The sequence below is a fragment of the Mesoplodon bidens genome, assembly GCF_964165515.1.
Source record: "Mesoplodon bidens genome assembly, chromosome: 19".
Taxonomy (NCBI): domain Eukaryota; kingdom Metazoa; phylum Chordata; class Mammalia; order Artiodactyla; family Ziphiidae; genus Mesoplodon; species Mesoplodon bidens.
Genome location: NC_138179.1, coordinates 49,755,988 through 49,776,865, shown reverse-complemented (window position 1 = coordinate 49,776,865; position 20,878 = coordinate 49,755,988). Strand labels below are relative to the sequence as shown.

Sequence of the window (20,878 nt, the reverse complement as noted above, 5' to 3'; positions counted from 1 at the left end):
AGCATTAGCTTTGGTTTTGTGATACTTTCTGGGCATTCCATTCAATGATCATAATTCTACCAAGGACCTTCTCAGCTTTGAAAACAGGAGCACGAAGGAACCTCCAAGCCAGTGTTTTAAACTCCTGTCACGTCTGAAATTTTTACAGTGTGGGGATTATACAGGTATCTCTCAAGCCAAACTCAAGAACTGAAGAGAATTATTTGGATGAAGTCTTTTTAATCTAAACCCTAGCTACTAGCTGCCCTAAACTCAGGGACCAAATATATTTGGATAATATGGTATCCCCTTTGCTATCTGAACTCTTGTTATTGAAGGATGGAACCCACAAGATTTGGGTAGCAAGAGATACTCTCAGTGTCACAAAACCTATCCCATGGCAAAGAAACCCTCAAATTGAATTTAAAAAAATTTATTTTGACCTTTTGCTTAGTCTTTGCCACGCTACTTCAATAACACTATGGGGTCATGCATTACTCCTAGGACAATGAAAGACCTGATGATGGGTCAAAACCTTCTTTTATTCTCCCAAGAGATTACTTGGTCATCTTTTAACTGTTTATTTCTAAAACAGAACTAATGCTGCACAGCGCGGCCAAAAATAAATAAATAAATAATAAAACATTCACTACTGAAGACAAACACGTATTAGAATATGTCCCAGGGCTTCCCTGGTGGTGCAGTGGTTAAGAATCCACCTGCCAATGCAGGAGACATGGTTCGAGCAGCCCTGGTCCGGGAAGATCCCACATGCTGCGGAACAACTAAGCCCGTGCGCCACAACTACTGAGCCTGCACTCTAGAGCCTGCAAGCCACAACTACTGAGCCCTCGCGCCACAGCTACTGAAGCCCGCGTGCCTAGAGCCCATGCTCTGCAACAAGAGAAGCCACTGCAGTGAGAAGCCCGCACACCGATTGAAGAGTAGCCCCCACTCGCCGCAACTAGAGAAAGCCCACGCGCAATGAAGACCCAATGCAGCCAAAAATAAAATAAATTTATAATAAACAAATAAAAATAAAATAAAATATGTCCAGAACTAGAAAGTCGTCTGGTATATATATTTTTAATATTTTATTTTTTAAATAAATAAATTTATTTATTTATTTTTGGCTGCATTGGGTCTTCATCGCAGTGCAAGGGCTTTCCTCTGGTTGCGGCGAGGGGGGCTACTCTTCGTTGTGGTGCGCAGGCTTCTCACTGCGGTGGCTTCTCTTGTTGCGGAGCACAGGCTCTAGGTGGGCGGGCTTCAGTAGTTGTGGTTCATGGGCTCTAGAGCGCAGGCTCAGTAGTTGTGGCACACGGGCTTCAGTAGTTGTGGCACACGGGCTTCGTTGCTCCACGGCTTGTGGGATCCTCCTGGACCAGGGCTCGAACCCGTGTCCCCTGCATTGGCAGGAGGATTCTAAACCACTGTGCCACCAGGGAAGTCTGAGGTAGTATATATATTTTTAAGGAGGTACCCTTCCAAGAGGAATGTGTTTATTACATAAAGAGCTGCCAAAGAAGGAATCAGAACCAGTTTAATAGGCATTTTAACTCAACATTAGAGCTCATGGGTTAATTCTGTTTTAAAACTTACACTATATGTGTTCTTTCCCTTCCTCCTTCCTCCAAAACACAAGAGAATTAAATAAGTAAAAGGATCCAGAGACAAAAATCCAGAAAGTCTATGATCTTGGAAACTCTGGCCCCAACTTGGCTGTAAAGTTTTAAAAGCCACAATCACAGTTTCTCCTTCCACTGTAGCCAGTTCCTCCTTTGTTACTGGCCAGCCATTAAAAACATACATAGGGATGTAAGTCCTTTGGATTGAGGCACATACCTCATGAATTCTCAGATGCTCAAAGACTGGGTCCCCAAAGTCTAGTCGCTTGGAAATTCAGCCCTAGGTGGGATAAATTCCACCTAAGGCTAAACACCAGCCCCAAATTTATCATCAAGAACCATGAAGGAACATTAAAAACAACACTCAAGAAGGCAGGAATCTGCAGAGAAATAAATGGATAGAATTTCCTAGGTTTTAATGTTTAGTACTAACTCTACTCTATAGTACTTAAAAGGCAGTTACAACACTTGAATCTGTGCCCCAGTAGAATATTGTGATGTATATGCTTTTCTACATAAGAATAATACTGGAGGGGAATTCCCTGGTCTAGTGGTTAAGATTTGGCGCTTTCACTGCCGTGGCCCAGGGTTCAATCCCTGGTCAGGGAACTGACATCCCACAAGCCGTGCAGGGCAGTCAAAAAAAAAAAAGAAAAGAAAAGAAAAAAAAAGTTGGAGAATGGGAATAATAATTGTTGCATAATTTACTGATTTACTGACCATCTTCTATGTGCTAGGAACTCTTTTATAAGCACTTTGATATAACAACTTAATGACTTCTCACAACAACTACAAGAAATAAATTGTTATCATTTCATCTTACAGATAAGGAAACTGAGGCAAAGAGCTCAGATAACTAAGGTCACAAAGATCATAGGATACGGCCTCAGGAGTGCATATTCTTAATCAATATGTTATACTCCAAGTATAGATATGCTTTTAGTTTGAAAGAAGGATCTATTAAAAACTGAAGGATTATATGTCAATTATACCTCAATTTTTAAAAAAAGGATTATAATTCTTAAATCTTAAGGGTTATAATTATTGGTAGAATCCTCGGAGAGAAAATGTCCTCACCATTCAGCTTGTTTTCTTTGCTCTGCCAACTCGTGGAGCCGCCGTAGGGCTTTCTCTTGCTTCTTCTCATCTTTGCGGGATCTTGAAGAGACATTTCGAGCAAACTCTCTCTGCTTGAGATCTTTCAATCTCTGGGTAACAAAAGAAAGGAACAGGGAGTGGGTGATTTAGAATAACTTGGGGATCCTGAAAGCAAGGCTTTCAGAATATTTACCCATAATCAATGGTTATAGCGCTAGTGTAGAATACACTGTTATCCTCTCTTATGGTAATTGAAAACACAATGGCTGATTACTTTGGGTAAAGCACTTGGAGTATCTGCATTCATAATTAGGACAGCATACCATTTGCTTTATTGGGCAAAATTAAATAATTTCAGAAGCAACAAGCAACATTAGGAGAAAAGAACACTAGGAGAAAAGAAAAGGGACTATTTAATCACCTGCTCTTCCAGGATGCAAAACTAGACAAATAGAACATGAGTTAAATTGTAATAACACAAGCCAAAGAGAACAGAAAGGGGTTAAGCTAGTATAGAAAATTACCCAGGTGTAAGGTCTTAAAAAGCAATGTACAGCTTACATGGGGAGGTTATCTGAATCATTCAGACTAATAGAAAGCATACTTTTATTTCACCATAAAAAGGTGCTATTCTTTTCATCATGAACCGTTTTCTTGCTAACTAATCAAACCAACCATCTTCCAATGCTTGCATGTTCAGAGCTCACCAGTCTGACCACTTTCATCTGGTCAGTCTGCTGAAATTAGAGAGTAATATGTGTGGCTTTTCATTCCTTCATGGCCCTGAGAGGAACATCCAGGGAATGAGATGGGAGAGTAGAGACAAGTCAAAGTATTACTTAAAATCCTGATAAAAGAATGGGTCTTTTATTCTCAGAAGCTATTATATATAATTTTCCTTAAAACAAAACAAAAACAACAATGTTATGACACACTGATGACAGACTCCAGACATATCTATCTGCAATGAAGACATAACTAAAATTATTTTCAACATACTAGATAATATAAAAGCAAACAAACCAAAACACATATATTAACCTATGCTTTTACAATAGCATTGGGAAAAGGAATCTGACCCAACATAAAGTGGACATTGCTTTGTTTGAAAGGCATGATGTTCAACAGACAGAGGAATTTTCTTATCTAATATTTATGAAATGTGTTTTGAATCTTTTTCAATTGGGAGGGGAAAAGGGTAGAAAGACACACACAAAAAAAGATACACAGCTAAAGACACTAGTAGAAAAACTCACTCTTGTGATCTGGGCTCCCAAATTAGAAGGATTTGCTTTCAATACATCAGCTGAAAATGTCACATCACAAAGAGAAAAAAAAGTAAAAAATAAAACAAGAATGGAAGAGAAAAAAAAAATAAAGCAAGCATTACTACACAAGCTCTCTTAGTGAATGTGCAAACTATTATACTGAACAATCAGGGATAAAGCCATCAACTCTAAAATGGTTGGGGAGAAGGGAAGCACCTATACAAAACATGTATGTGTACATACACACAGAATGACACAGTAATAATCCCTTCTAGATAAATGGAACCATCTCCATTCCTTTAGGAAAAATGGTTACAGAACTTTAGGAAAGACCACTGTGGTCTAAAAGCAGTTAGTCTTATTTTCATTTACCTTTATTTTGGGGGCGTTCAAGTAACCAAGAGATGGCAAAATTGTTTTACTGAGGCTGGCTGCTCAGAATTAAGATTTTTATAAAAATCACTTCAAGATGGAGGAGCAACTATTTTAAATAAATATGAACTCCAATTTCCTCCTTCCAAGGAGAATGGGGCAGAGAGGAAGAGCCTATCAGGACTATTGTATGATTATTTTAGGCCACAAACCTAGTTTTTTCCTGCCCCAAACACTTAACAGGCTCTCTAGCCAAGATTTAAATAGAATATGTTCTTCTCATTTCTGCTGTCTTTTCTCTAGCCACCTCATAAGCCTGGAAAATCTCTCCATGCCCAGTCATTCCCTTCCCTCTTATACTTTTAGGAGTTATTCCCCAAACTACAGGACACTGCCTAAAAGAATGAGCATTTTATCAAAGTCTGGAGTCTCCAAGCTAAGTCAATGATTTCCAATCATTCAGCAGCCACCTGGTACAAACTTGAAGTTGAAGGGATAGAACTATTTCCACATCAGCCTGAAGACACCCTATCTCAAATTCCCACCACAATATAATTAAAGGTAGGGAGGGAAGAAAATGGGATGATGTCAATAAAACAAGTTCAAGTCGTGGTCCTATATAGGGTGTAGCAAACACTCCTGTATCACCTTTACAAATTTTATAGTTAAGACTGAGGTCTTAAAAATAGAATTGGGAACCCTAGAATTCTAACCCAAACCTTAAAGACAGGGCTTGGCAACTCTCCCAAACCCAAAATGTATATTTGGGGTCTCTCTCAGATAAGGGTGTTCTGATGATAAAAATGGATTCTTAACTCCAAAACTCTCTTTTCTTCTCAGGGTCAAACTAAATTCCCCTCACAAAGTCTCTACTGATCCCTCACATAAGATAGGATTTTTCTTCTTTGTGAACTGTCTTATTAATAACACTTTGTTATAGCAGTGATCTAGCAATCATCATATTTAGCCTGACTATACTTATTCCTGTCTTTCAGAAGGGCAGTTTGTGTAAAATTTCAGAGTGAGAAAGACTTGGGTTCAAATCCATTAATTACTGGCCAAGTGGTTTCACCTCTCTGAGCTGCAATTTCCTCATTAGAAAAACAGGGCTATCTAGCAATAGATTTACGAGACTAAGTGTCAAAATAAATACAAGTAAAGCATTTAGTATGTCCAAACTGTTCAATACTGCCCCTTCCCCTTTATTTGGGGCAGGGACTATGGCTTATCTTTATAATCAACCCTTACAGCGCCAAGGCTACAGAACTCATCTGGTAAATGGCTGGTGAATAATTTGGCTTAAACACTGGATCCTTGATTTTTGACAAATCCTCGTTACCACCTGTAGGAAAGTTTGATATGAAATATTTTCATGTATCAATATTTACTAGGGACATATTCAAGCTAAATAATGGTTTTCCTAGTTATTACTCTCATACAGTAAGGAAGTCTCTTTTTTTTTTTTGGCCACGCTGCGTGGCATTCAGGATCTTAGTTCCCCAACCAGGGACTGAACCCAGGCACTGGTAGTGAAAACATCAAGTCCTAGCCACTGGATCATGAGGGAATTCCCGGAAGTCTCATTCCTTAGAGAACCAAAAAGCCTAAAAATTTAAACCCCTTACTCCTGAACAGAATTGGGCCAATGGTAAAAAAGATACTGACCAGAAAATTCTCAATTTCCCATCTAAAAAGTAATTTTCATAAAGGTACAAGGCCCTCAATTCAGAATCAGATTTTCCAGTTGCCTATTTTATTCCAAAAGGCTACCAAGCTTGGCTCATATGCCACTGAACACCCGTATGAAATTCTCTCTGTGTGTGACCTGTACTTTTTACTTTCCACTTAAATTCTGAAGAGGAACTCAACTTTAGATAGCTTTTTCAAGGCAAGAATAGAGGAGCAACATAACTGACTGTCAGAGAAGAGACAGAGTTCAAGTAAGGAGACCAAAAAGTACAGATGAGTCAGCAATCCAAAAACTACTTTCAAAGGCTGAGCAAATTCCATACTGTACACACAAATTCAAGTTAGACTCCAAACTAGCACACAGTCTAATCTGAATGGATCTAATTAATCATTTAAGGTGACTCCAAAGCTACTATGTCCTTATCTCTGAAAATTATAAAGTATGCTTTCTGAAGAGTTACTAATAAATTTGCTTATTTATTAATATAAATTTAAGGCACATAACATTTTTAGCTGAAAAATATTTGATTCAAGGGAAAGGAGACCAAACCCCATTCATAATGAAAGGGTTTGAAGATCTTGTTTTCCTGAAAAAACGAATAGCATATTTCCAAAAAAGTATACATTTGTGGCAGAGAACATAATTTCTCACTGATTTGCACTCACATGGTAGCTGGGGTTTCTATTAAATTTCCCAGAAGACCAGTAGAGCGAAGAACTTAACAAATAACCCAGCACTTGAAATACCCATCCACAGTTGGGCTAAAGACCACTTCAAATGTAAATGACATTCTAGTTCTTAAAACCAGCTAAACAGCACTGTGTTGGCAGAAAAATGTCTACTCCAGACACAAAATCCTGCTCCACTATCCATCTGCAAACAAATTAAACCAGAGAAAGGAGAATCTGGTAAATCTTACCAGGTTTTCAGTGCAGGTGATATATTTGTCCACATTATCAATAATGTGGAGTGTCAAGAGCAAGAAGTGGCACTGTGTTTGAGCTGGGAATGAATGAGACAGTTTTCCCTATCAACGAAAGATAACAAGGATCTCAGTCTAATAAAATACTCTTATATCTTTTGATGCTACTCTCCTCTCTTGAATCACAATAAAATTTGATGTTAGAAGCTTATATTTGATTGAGTATACTTTACTAGGAATAAATCTATTATCTTTCTCAAGTATTTTAAATCTATTATTGCAATTTAAAGAATAAAAACATTGTTTCCATGTGAAGGGAATTTCAGGCACCAGAAAATAGGCAGAGGGTATTTTCTATTGCCACTAAAAATCCTATGTTCTAATATTTACTCAATTCTAAAGAGAAACCTAATTCTGTCTCTTCAGGGTCAGATTATCTGTGATTTGTTTTTCTCACCAGATAGCAATCTCACTCTCCCAGAGATTGTTCTCAGTTTTCCTTTACAACTAACCCTGCAATGCACACACCATTGTCTATGGCACAAAAGAGATGTTCAATAAACATTTATCAAACTGGTTTCAGTTTTAAAATCAGTTATTGGGAAAGGGGTTCCATACATACTTTTATGTATTATTTGTTGGTTACGAACAGACATGGAAAATGGTGATCAAAGAAGCAGTGGTTGCTTGCACCTCGATCTGTTTTTCTGCCTAAACATGATCCAGCCCTTTCTGAACTCAGCTACTCCCTTTCCATTATGTCAACAACCCCACATAACCCAAAATCCACAGCCTCTTCTTCCCACTGTTTCCTGCCTCTCTCCAATGACATAACGTTAATGAGGAATTCCTTTCCCCTCCAAAACTGGAGTAGTCATGCTGTAGTTGCTTGGCCAGGTTACCCACTTCAAGTCTCAGTGTTTGATGCCTCTGGATGAGACCAGCCAGAACATCGCCATGTGATGAGGGAGGGAAAAGACCAGTAGAGAACACAGAAAGCCTCAGCGTTAAACTACTCACAGAAAAAAGATTATAGTTGAAAGGTTAAGGAAATCCAAGTTACTGGGCATTGAGGTGTAAATTCTTCTTTTAGCACATGCATATCAGTAAGTGATGAAAATCCGTTTTATTCAGTAACAGAGAAAACCAAATGTTTGGTAACAGAGAAAACTAAACACTAATGATGATTATAGATACTGAAAAAAATCAGAGGGGAAAAAGAGAAGTATACATTCTTTTGGCTAGGTAACAGTAGTTCTAAGAGTCATTTATGGCAATACCATTTGTGCCCAATTACTCTGAAACACAATGACTTAATATCATTTGGTTAATATCAAATTAATGTCATAAAATCACTCTTATATTTGCTTTATGTTCAGAAATACAGCAAAAAGCCTTAAAAGTATGTTATATTCTTTAATAGCACCAGGTGTATACTGCTTTAAGGTATTTTTCACATACACACACACACACACCCCATGTATTCAATATATGAAGTCACCATCATCACTACCAAAATTTAAGTTTGATAATGAAGTTTTTAAAAATAATTTTATTGATATGTAATTCATATATCATAAAATTCACCCATTTAAAGTGTAAAATTTAGTGGGTTTAGCATATTCTCAGAGTTGTGCAACCATCAGCACTATCTGATTTTAGAATATTTCCATTATCCCCCAAGGAAAACCCATCCATTAGCATTCATTCCTCATTGCCCCTTTCTACCCAGTCCCTGGAAACCTGAACTATATTATCCATAGATTTGCTCATTCTAAACTTTTCATATAAATAAAATCATACAACATAAGGGTCTTTTGTGACTGGCTTCTTCCACTTAGCATAATATTTTCAAGATTCGTGCATATTGTATTTATCAGTAAGTCATTCTATTTTACTGCTGAATAACATTCCATTGTATAGCTGTACCACATTTTGTATATCTATCCATCAGTTGATGGATATTTCGGTTGTTTCCACTTTTTGGCTATGATGAATAGTGCTGCTGTGAACAATCTTGTACAAGTTTTTGTGTGGACATATTTTCATTTCTCTTAAGTATGTGTTGGTCATGTGGTAGCTCTATATTTAACATTTTGAGGAACTGTCAAACTGTTTTCCAGAGGGGCCGCGCCACTTTACAACCCCACTAGCAGTGTAGGAGAGTTCCAATTTCTCCATATCTTCTCCGGCACTTACTGTGTCTTTTTCATTTTAGCCATTGGAGTAGGTGTGAAATGGTATACCACTGTGGTTTTGTGGATAACAAGTTTTAAGTATATCTACATAATCCTCTAGAGATCATATCTGGAGGCGAAGATTTGCCCTCTAGGTAAAATCTGAAGGAGCATAATTCCTAAGAGTTGCTTAGGTCCAAAGCAAATGGAACAGCAGCATCCAATTCAGAGTTCTCTTTTCAGTACTGTCGCTCACAAACTTATCATTATTCCTTAAGTTGCTTTAACTTTTCAGACTACAATAGAACATACAGCCTCATCCCAGAATCTCTGCCACAGTGCATCACTGTGATGAATGCATGTGTACAGAAGCAGAAAACCAGTTGAAAGCTACAAAACATAAATAAGGTAGAATCATTTTTATTCACTTTGGAATTGTGTGCCAAAATAAAGAACAGAGTTAGAAATACATAGTATGAGAATACAGGGTTTACCAGCAACCTTATCTCCCAAAGGGTCTGTTTAGGGTGACCTCGGCTCAAAAAGCAGACAGCTTCCCTAAACAGATGCAGAGTTTTCCAAGGTTAACTAGGTTGTGATAGCAGGGTGTAAGGAATCTATTCTCAACAAAAGCAGAGGTGGTGAGTTATAAGATTTAACAGGTGAAAAGGCTCGAATCATGCTCAGTTGTTGGAAGACTGGCCAAATGATGTCAATTCTCTTATTAGACAAAACAGTCCCAAAGAAAATGGCATACACAGTGGTACAAAATATCACTGAACCTAAAACTTTCACCTCTCTGATACAGGTTATTAAAATACAACTACAATATGCTTTAATTCTGAGATACATTCCTCTCTTCACACTTGCTTTTGCTTCTCAAAGAATAATCTCTTCAGAAGTGAACTGTGCTATTTAAGTCAACATTTATGAAGCTTTGGGATTCATAAATACTTTATGATTTTCCTAACCTATTTCACATCTTTACAATAATCAATTTATGGTTTTCTAAGTATAAATGTTCTATAAGCACCCAAAATACACAGCACCTATGAAATACCTTCACTGGTATCTGATCTTAGTGATTTCACTTCTTAGAAAGGTCCTTTTCTTTTTATTTTAGCCCTAGAATTATCTTTTCTCCCCTTGCCTTTTTAATTTTGTTTTTACTTCTGCGCTGCCCCCCAACAACACCTGCACTGAATATCAAAGTTGCACTGAAAAAGGAATAGTTACATTTCATCAGATCTGCAGTGGCTTCCCAGAGGTTCAATTGGCTTTGGTGTGCTTACTGTCCTGATGTTACATGTGCCAAGCATACAGAGGATCAAATGCATCGAGAGGCAAAAAAATCTGACCAGTCAATAGTGAAACTTCAAGTGCAAAGTAGTCCAAACTTGAATGAAGTTCATGTGAAGTCCAAAAATGATCATTCCTTCTATCACCAAAGAATTTCTCAGAAAATACTTCAATTTAGAAGTATTAGACAAAGTTTAGACAGTTAACTAGACCATGTAGTAGTTATAGATTCTATTCTGTACAATTCAGAATAGAGAAATCACTAATGGGTGCTACAGGCTTGATTTGTTTTAGTTCAGTCATTTATAAAGCTCAGGAAACCACTACTTTTACAGCTAAAACAGACCTTCGTATTTCTTTTTTTAAAAAATGTACTGAAGTACGGGGGTTTTCATACTGAAGCCATCTTAGCAAAAAGAAGAGGCAGGCTGAAAGCATTCTTTCCTCTGATGGAGATACTGATTCTCTGTACAAGTTGAAGGAATTTCTCAAAGCTGCTTTACAGTACCAGATTTTGATATTGGATTGGACTACCACAGATGGTTTTGAAATTGCAAGGAAGTTGTACCCAACACTAAGGAGGAATAAGAAGGCATCTTTTCAATGTGCTACTTCCCTAGTGTCAATGAGAACCTGTGGGAGCCTGTGTGGAAAAGAAGGAAAGGTACAGCCCTGGGTCACAAATTCAAATGTTTAGAGGGATTTGGTAGGTAATGTAATGAGTCTCACAGGCTGATGTAAGAGAAAGATGAAGTGGAAACCATATCTAATTGGAGAATGAGAACATGCCTTTCTAAAGAGAAGGCAACTAATCAGCTTTACCCAACTGTTATGTTGATATGCAGGCCTAATGTTCTCAGATGTTTCAATATTTCAAGATAAGCCAAAGCCTGAATGATATAATATCTCATTTTAAAAAGTTGGGAACCAACTGAAATTAAAGGAGAAAAAAACTGACACCACAAAGACCAGGCAAAATACAGCTGACCCCTGAATAACATGAGTTTGAATTGTGCAGATCCACTGATATGTGGATTTTTTTCAATAGTAAATACTATAGTACTATATGATCTGGGGTTGGTTGAATCCACAGATATGGAACCACAGATAGGGAGGAACCTCAGATATGGAGGGCCAACTATAAATCATACACAGATTTTCGACTGAATGGAAGGGTTGGTACCACTAACCCCCGTGTGTTCAAGGGTCAATTGTACATCTGTGGGACAATTTGTCATCTCTAGTTTATGTACTGGAGGCTAGTGAGGAGAGCCCCTTAGTGGCACAAATAAAAGAGAGTAAGACTGGAAGAATCCTGAGCGGGTAATAAGGCACCAAGAAAGCAAAAGCAAAAGCAAAATCAAAACACACCAGCATTAAAATAAGGCACCGACTACTGTGCTGCTACAAATTTACCTCTGGGAAAGAGAATATTCTTTGGAGTTTGAAATTTAAACCTTGCAAGGCTAAAGAAATGGTTTCCATTGTTATATCCATTAGCAGGTACGTTTTTTAAAAAGATATGCAAAAAAAAGAGGCACAGAGGTAGAGATGGAAAAATGTTTAGTTTCAAAGTCAACTTTAACTTATAACTAAGCCAACAAAGGTAGAAGATGAATACTAATGTTTATTGAGCACTCAGGCATATCAGAACTAATGTATATAAAAATGAATCATACATTGGGTTATCCCTTGAGGAATGGAAGGCTTACCCTTGAAGATTTCAAAATGTATGAAATTATCACTTTTAAAGAGGATTAAACTGCTAAAAAGAGCCAAAATGTCTAATTAGGTTTTTCAACTCTGAAAATCAAGCTGGGTCTTAGTATCTGTGTATTAATGACTCTCTTCACAAAATATCTTAGAAAATTTGAGAAAAACTAGTGAATAGTGAGATGTACATAGCACCAAAGGGCAGGGGGATAAAAAAATCACCACAAATGAGGGTGACCACATAGCTCCTTTTTGAGAGATTACTTGTGCTTAATAAAGATAAAGGCATGTTCAGGATCCTGCCTACACTAGTAAGTTTACCACTAACATAATAGATTATTTCTCTGGAAAATTTTAATGGTGAAAATTTGATGAAAGATGCAAACTAGGGATTACTAATATAGGGTTGAATGTACTTACCTATTATCTCAGATTCATAATAATCCTGTGTGCCTTCCTGGAAGACAAGACAGGGTGTCTTTATGATTTTAGAGCATAAATTTGGAAAATGGTAGGTCCATTTGTATGGTAAGTTCATGTCCATCAAAGAGGAATGAAAAATAGGACCTACCTCCTCCTCTTAGGGATTATTTAGCTGTGTTGTACCAAGGTCAGTTAAAGTCTCCTTAGAAATTCTAAGGGCAGGGAAAAGTAACTATAAAAAATTCAGTACTGTGCATTTTTTTGTTTATATATTTATAGCATTCTATTTCAAGATTCTACCACTTCCATTGAGAACAGTATAAAGAAGGATGAAAAGCCTACATTTTAACCAAATAGAGAACACTACCAAAAAACAAACAAAATAACAAACTTACACCACATCTGTTCTTTGTTTAACACCTAAGATGGGCTTTTGATCAAGGTGAACAAATAAGCTTACATGCATTCATTAATCACACCAACTAAAGACTTTCTTCCCAGACCAGGAATCACAGATATATTCTATATTAATGGATACGGTAGTTCAACATAAGAAATCCTTAATTTTGTATTTTCATTTTGATGATAATCTAAAAAAGAGTAATAATAATAAATATTTGAGATCATTTAGATGAGAACATTAGAAATGTTTATAACATAACTGGGGACTTAAAATGAAATTGGTTTGTACCAAACAAAGGCCAAACAATATCACAATATCATATGTATTTGAAAGTTTTTCAGTAGTCTTAAGAGAAGAGAGTTTCTCAACCTCAGCACTACTGATCAACATTTTGAGCCAGGTAATTCTTTGTTGCAAGCAGCTTTCCTGTGAATTGTAGGATGTTTAGCGGCACGCTTAGTCTCTACCCACTAGGTGCCAGTATTACCATCTCCCCAGTTGTGATAATCAAAAATGTCTCCAGACATTGCCAAGTGTCCCCTGGGGGACAAAATCTCCCCAGATGGAGAATCACTGCAAAAGAGAAAAGTGATGAGAGAACAGAGGCAACACAAGGTGCACAGGAGAATAAACATGTCAAATTCAAATGAATCAGTTGTAATAATTTCTACTACTCTCAAACTGAGAGCAACATCACTAAAACATTACCATCCATCACATTAATGCTGTCAATGCGAATTTTATTAGTTCCATATTTTTGCTCAGATTTAATTTGTAAATCTGTTTTGCTCTGATAGAATTTTTTCCCCTTAAAAAGCAAGTCTATACATGATTCAAGTTTGAATCACACTTTTCCTGGTTCATTTTTTTCTAATTGAAAGAAAGGGAAGTTAAGAAACTTCTTTCAACTAAAAATGTAACCTTTCTAATTGTTCTTTTTTGGTGCCTGAAGTTTCCTCTGGAGTCTTTTCTTTTCTTTTTCTCACTGCTGTGGCCTCTCCCGTTGTGGAGCACGGGCTCCGGACTCGCAGGCTCAGCAGCCATGGCTCACGGGCCCAGCCGCTCCGCGGCATGTGGGATCTTCCCGGACCGGGGCACAAACCCGTGTCCCCTGCATTGGCAGGTGGACTCTCAACCACTGCACCACCAGGGAAGCCCGAGTCTTTTCATTAAAAAAAATTTTTTTATTTTATATTGGAGTATAGTTGATTTATAATGTGTTAGTTTCAGGTGTACAGCAAAGTGATTTAGTTATACATATAAATATATCAATTCTTTTATCATACACAATTCTTAACTGAAGAAATTCTCAAGAGCCCAAAATGGTAGATATGTATTTAGATGCTAAATATCTTTGTTAATTCCCCAAAACAAACAAAACAAAAACAAAACCCCAAATTTGAACTACACACACACCAAAACGCTGGAAAAGTTACTGGATAAGCAATATTCACTGTTGCATTTGTCTTTCTTGACATATGATTCTTTGAAGTAGTAAGGTAATTGCTAATATATCTTGTCCATATATATGCTCTCTAGATTTCTCTTCCTCAAATCAAGTAGAGCTGACAATATATTAAAACAATGTCCAAAGTTGTATAAAAAGTTGAAAAGCTGTCTTCAATATAACTCTATCAGTGGAAGAATCTTAAACTGGTTAGGTGTGGTTACATGTGGAAAAAGCATAAGACCACAACCAGCTTACAAACTATTCCTGTGACAGTAAGAGAAAACTTAGTCAAAGCTCGCCTTTTTTTTTTTTTTTTTTTTTGCGGTAAGCGGGCCTCTCACTGTTGTGGCCTCTCCTGTTGTGGAACACAGGCTCTGGACGCACAGGCCCAGCAGCCATGGCTCACGGGCCCAGCCGCTCCGTGGCATGTGGGATCCTCGCGGACCAGGGCACGAACCTGTGTCCCCTGCATCGGCAGGCGGACTCTCAACCACTGCGGCACCAAGGAAGCCCCAAAGCTCGCCTTTTATGTGCACTAAAATCTTATGGTTGGTTGGAAGATGAAACAAAGGTTAAAAAAATAAAAGTTGGTTCGACAGGTCCAGCTTATGAGAGCATTCCAGTAATGCTCATAAATCTTACAAATTTACAGCTACAACCATTGTACCCCCAAAGGCTTAGCAAGTTCTGCTAAAGTCACCTAAGATCAAATGGCTCAAAATTCTTTAATAAGTTAGAATTGTTCTATAGATGTAAAGATTCATTTCCTCCTTCTAAAATCCCCCAAAGGAATTATTGCCGCCTTCTTTATGCCAGTACTAGTTAGGAATAAGTTTCTTTTCTAAATCAGTGAAAGAAAGAAAGAAAAAAAAAAAAAGAAAGAAAAGAAAAGAAAAAGACCATAAAGAAGGTGTAATTCATTTTTCAGCAAGCTCTTCAACATGCAGCATCAGAATTTTCTGTTGAAGTTAAAATAGCATCTAACTTTATTTTCCTTCTCAAAATTTATCTATCCTCCAAGGTGTACCAAGTAACAAAATGACTTACTGATAGGAAATAACCAATACAGCATGAATTCTTAGATACAGAAGATGAAATGACCACAGTCTGAGATAACTGTTCAAAGTTTAACAAGTTCAGAAAGGGGGAGAAAGGGAAACAAAGCTCCCAGTGATCCTTAGTTGAAAAATACAAATTTAGAAAGCACTCAAAGCCAAAAATTTTATGCATGATTTATGAAGCTCACAATTCTTCACTCTACATACAATCTTGGAAGGATGAGGTCAATGTCAGGACTCTGTCACTGGAGAAAAGTCAAGTCAGTCAGATGACCTCAGATAAAGACAGGCAGATACAAGAAACCACAGTCAACAAGTTTTTTGGGGTACACTTATAAAATTCAATAGTTCTAACAAATAAAGTATCTTTTTCTTTGTTAGAAATTAACTGTTCCTCACCTGCTTGTGTGCATGATCATAGGAGTTGATATGGTTGTCAAATTCCTGATGTTTCTGATATTGCTTATCACAGAGTTCACAGTAAAAGTTGGCTCTGAGGTCTTCCAACGCTTTGGCAATTGCCTTCTCTTTATCAACATAATCCTGTAAGAACCACAAAATAAAACAAAAAATGACTTGGTAGAGTTTTAAGTGAATGTTATAAGAAAGTAGTCTTCCCTGAAGAGGGAAAAAGGGCTTTTCATAACATTTAATGGTACCAGTTAAAGTCAGATAGAGCAGAAGTAGCAATATGGTGGGGTAATTAGCGTGTGGTTATACTAACGGTTGTCTTCAAACAAAGTTCAGAGTTTAATTTTACTTTCTCTTTTGGCAGTGTGGTGGACTAGATACTGTGGCATTCCCTACTCCTATCCCTGGCTAAAAACCCCTCAACCAACCAGATATATAAAACACAATTTTCACTGCACTGCAGGAACCACAGAGAGAAAAGTAAATCCCCAAGAAGGGCAATCGGAGAAGAAAAAACAAAACAAAATTTAAAAATCAGCTATGACCTGAAACTGAAATCAGAGCTGTGATGGGCAAGGGCTCTCCTTAGGACATGTGGGTGACACTGGAGCTTGAGGTTTGAGCAAGGTGGAGGAAGTAAACTTGAGAAGCCTCACTAGTAAGGAAAAGAACCTGGAAGTAGGCTGGAAATCCCAGGATCTCTGGGTCTTGGCAGTGGGAATAAAATATATTCTCAGAAAGCATCCTCAATTTTGGTCCCAAATTTTTTCCTAGATTAGGATCAATAAAATATGAGTTACAATCAAAGATTACTACACACACAAAAGGAAATAAATCTATCACAGGCAAGAGTCACAAAAAATAAGCAATAGATTTAGTCCCCAAGAACTCAGATTTTAGAACTATAAAATGTTTAAAATATAAAATGGAATTACAAAAATTAGCAAACATAAAACACTCTAAAAAATCAAAACCAAAAAAATAGGCAGATTGCAGAAAGAACCAAATGAGATTTTTACAATTGAAAAACCTAACTGTAAAAAATAAACAAAAAAATTCACCAACTATCTAGGGGATGGGTTAAAAGACAGTCAAGATAGAGCTCAAAAAAATGTAGCAGGGTGGTGAAAACGTTCTGGAATTAGATTGTAACAATGGTTGCATGACCTTGTGGAATATACTAAAAACCACTGAACTGTACACTTTAAAAGGGTGAGTTTTATGGTAAGTGAATTATATTTCTATTGATATAATGGCTGAGAATTTTTCAGAACTGATGAAAGACATGACTCCGCAGGTACAGGAAGCCCAGGTATACCACACAGGCTAAATAAAAATAAGCACCTAGAATCACTCTAGTGAAACTGAGTCCCATAACTATGGGACCAAAGACAATGAAATCATAGTACTACCCAGAAAAAAATTAAGGATCACCCACAATCAGATTGACAGAAGATTCAAAAGCAACATCAAAAGATGGAAGATAGTATGCTTTGGTGTGTGAGAGAAAACATTTTCATTTGTACACCAAATGATAAAAAGAGAATTTTTTCTCCAGATGAAAAGAGAATTTACCACCTACAGATTCATTAAAAAGGAACTTCCTAAAGCAGTATTTCTGAAATCATAGATTGTGACCCACTAGTGGGTCATGACATTGATTTTGTAGATTGTAACAGGCAGAAAAAAAGGAAAAAAAAAAAAGAATAGAAAAATATAGAGGATATTTCACATAATAAAGGTAAATACTGTCTTGTAAAACTTTTGTTTCAGTTGTGTTTGTGTGGTTGTAATATTAATATTACATGAGGACTTGTAATATTACTTTATATTAATGTAATATAATTAATTTAATATTAATTAATGTATTAGTTTAATTAATAATTATTAATTATTCTTAGATACAGAAGATACAGCATGAATTCTTAGATTAATATAATTAATATAATTAATTTATCTATAATTAATATAATTATATATTAATATATACGTTAATTATATAGCTACTATAATATAATTAATATAAATAAATTAATTAACAATTAATTTAATATTAATGTAGTATTACTTTATATTATTAATGTAATATTACTGAGGACTTGAAAGTCACTGTTTTAAGGAAAGAAAATGATGTCAGACAAAAGGTCTGAAATACTAAAAGTGGTAAGAAATGAAATTAATAAATATATAGATTAATAATCACAACAGTAACACCACCACCTGGCTTGCAGGATGGAAAAGGGTTAAAAAAAAATGCTAGCAGACACAGCCATATATAATAGGAGAGGGTGTTTGAAATTAAAGCGTTCTAGGGTCCTTCTACTGATTGAGATGTAGTTAACTTTAGACTTTGTTAAATTAATCATAATTTGTATTAGAATTCCAAGGGTTGTTATCAGAAGAATAGGAGTAGTAAAGGGGGAAAAATTAAGAAAACTTCAATTTTATAAAGGTAAGACAGACAACAAAAAACAGGAAAATAGAAAGTAAAAAGATGTAAGAAACATATTTATAAGTAATCACAAGAAATGTAAATGTATTAAAATAAAAAACTATCAGAAAAACAAATCCAACTACATGCTGATTATAAGAGATATCCCTAAAACATGAGGACTTAGAAAGTTGAAAGTTAAAGGACAGAAAAAGATATGCCAGGCAATTTACTAACCAAAAGAAGCTGGAGTAGCTATTAACGTTCAGCTTTTAGACTTTACAGCAAAAAGCATTACTTGAGACTGTGGCCAGCTATGGGGTTAAACATTACAAGATTATTCTCCAAATAAGCTGCACTGCTAATTTTGAAAAGTCAACACAGATATGTTGGTTATCCACTAGTCTTAATGAGGTTTTGGCTCAAAACTGTGGGACTGACCCAAAGAGGTGGTCCAATTTGCCTCAGCAGTTCCACTTAAAAACTAGACATCAAAAGACATCTCAAAGCAAGCTGAGTATATTCATTTGCTATAAAGCAGCATAGAAGAATGAGAAGGGGAAAGGAATGATAAATGATTGCTTGCTAGCCTTCTACAGCAGGGTAGATGAGTAGCTCCTTCTAGTTAACAGACCTAAAGATAAATCTCATTTCAAAGGCACTACAATCAGCCTTTCTTTTATTCAGTTTAGCATCTTTTGGATACACTTTCAAGGCATCTCCATCATCTAACATCTCTCCACTATTTCTCACATGAGCTATTTAATTAGTATGCAAGAGAAGGCTGATGTATTTTGTGGAATGCCAGTATTGAACTCATTTGGATACATTAGTTAAAAGTGAAAAGTGAATATATAGCACATTATGATTTTTTTCCCTATTCGATCCTTCTCAATAGTTTTCTCTCAGCATCCTGGGCAATTTCATGTTGTCTGGCTATTAAGCAACTTGTGGATATTCTTCCTTATCAGTGCTAGTTTCCCAGAGAGAAGTCAGAAAGCTCACCTTCCCAACTTCCCTTAAAACTAGGGTGCAGACATACGGTCTACCCTCTTTTCCTGTGAAATGCACCTGCACAAGACTTTCTTTCAAAAGTGAGCAGTATAAAGAAGCAGGTGCCGGGACCTCCCTGGTGGTCCAGTGGCTAAGACTCTGTGCTCCCAATGGAGGGGGCCTGGGGTTCGATCCCTGGTCAGGGAACTAGATCTCACATGTCACGACTAAGAGTTTGCATGCCTCAACTAAAGATCCCGCACGCAGTAACAAAGATCCCACATGCTGCAGCTAAGACCCGGCTCAGCCAAATAAATAAATATTAAAAAAAAAAAAAAAAAAAGCAGCAGCAGCAGGTGCCAAGTGGAATATATCTTCTAGCAACGGTGGCTGCAGAAGCATGTTTTAATTCTATTTTGGTTTTTATTTTTAATTCCATGACATTGGTTTTTTATAATGTTTATATAGATTTGGAAGATCTACTCTTCCAAAAAAGAGATCAGAAGACTGGATATTAAAAAAAAAAACAAACAAGGGCTTCCCTGGTGGCGCAGTGGTTGAGAGTCCGCCTGCCAATGCAGGGGACGTGGGTTCGTGCCCCGGTCCAGGGAGATCCCACATGCCGCAGTGCGTTGGGGCCCGTGAGCCATGGGCACTGAGCCTGCGTGTCTGGAGCCTGTGCTCCACAACGGGAGAGGCCACAACAGTGAGAAGCCCACGTACCGCAAAAAAAAAAAAAAAGAAAAGAAAAACAAACAAACAAAAAAAACCACATACAATCCAATTAAATATTGATTATAAGAGATTTCTTTTTTTTTTTTTTTTTTTTTAAGAGATTTCTTATTGCATCTCAAGTCTTTCTAAAGGAATCACATTCCTTCTTTCTTAAGTACTTTCTGTGCAATTTCTTTTAGAAGAGTCTTCTGGTGGCAAATTGATTTTTTTATCCAAAAATTTATCTATTTTTAATCTCTACTCTTTTTTTTTTGCGGTACGTGGGCCTCTCACCGTTGTGGTCTCTCCCGTTGTGGAGCACAGGCTCCGGATGCGCAGGCTCAGCGGCCATGGCTCATGGGCCCAGCCGCTCCATGGCATGTGGGATCTTCCCGGACTGGGGCACGAACCCATGTCCCCTGCATCGGCAGGTGGACTCTCAACCACTGCGCCACCAGGGAAGCCCTATAATCTCTACTCTTAAAGATATTTTTGCTGGGTGTACAATTCTAGGTTGATGGTTGTTTGCTCTGAGCGCATTCAACATTCCATTAGATTATAACAGAATTGACACTGTATTCTGACTTCCATTTACTACAACAGTTCTTGAAAGATTGTGTATTTTTCTATGGTATTGTACAGTTTTACCAGGATGTGTCTACATGTAGACTTCTTTTTTATCTTGCTCGAGATTCACTAGGCTTCCTGAATCTGTGAGTTGTGTCTTTCATCAAATTCTGGGATCTCCTCTTTGAATACTGCCTCTGCCCTATTCTTTTTCTTTCTTTCGTTCTGGAACTCTGTCTAGACACATTAGAGCTTCTCATTCTTTATCATCTAACTCTTAAT

General features: G+C 37.0%; 1 protein-coding gene across 6 annotated transcripts in view; it reads right to left on the bottom strand.

Annotated features, from left to right (window-relative positions):
- GPATCH8 (G-patch domain containing 8) overlaps positions 1-20,878 on the bottom strand; it is a 101,817-nt gene that overhangs the window by 7,422 nt on the left and 73,517 nt on the right. For all 6 annotated transcript variants that reach the window (XM_081220640.1, XM_081220643.1, XM_081220641.1 and 3 more), the window contains 2 exons: positions 15,880-16,023; positions 2,685-2,815 (listed from right to left, as the gene is read on the bottom strand). In XM_081220640.1, coding sequence (XP_081076766.1) covers positions 2,685-2,815; positions 15,880-16,023 — 275 coding nt within the window. The remainder of the gene's footprint in view (positions 1-2,684; positions 2,816-15,879; positions 16,024-20,878) is intronic.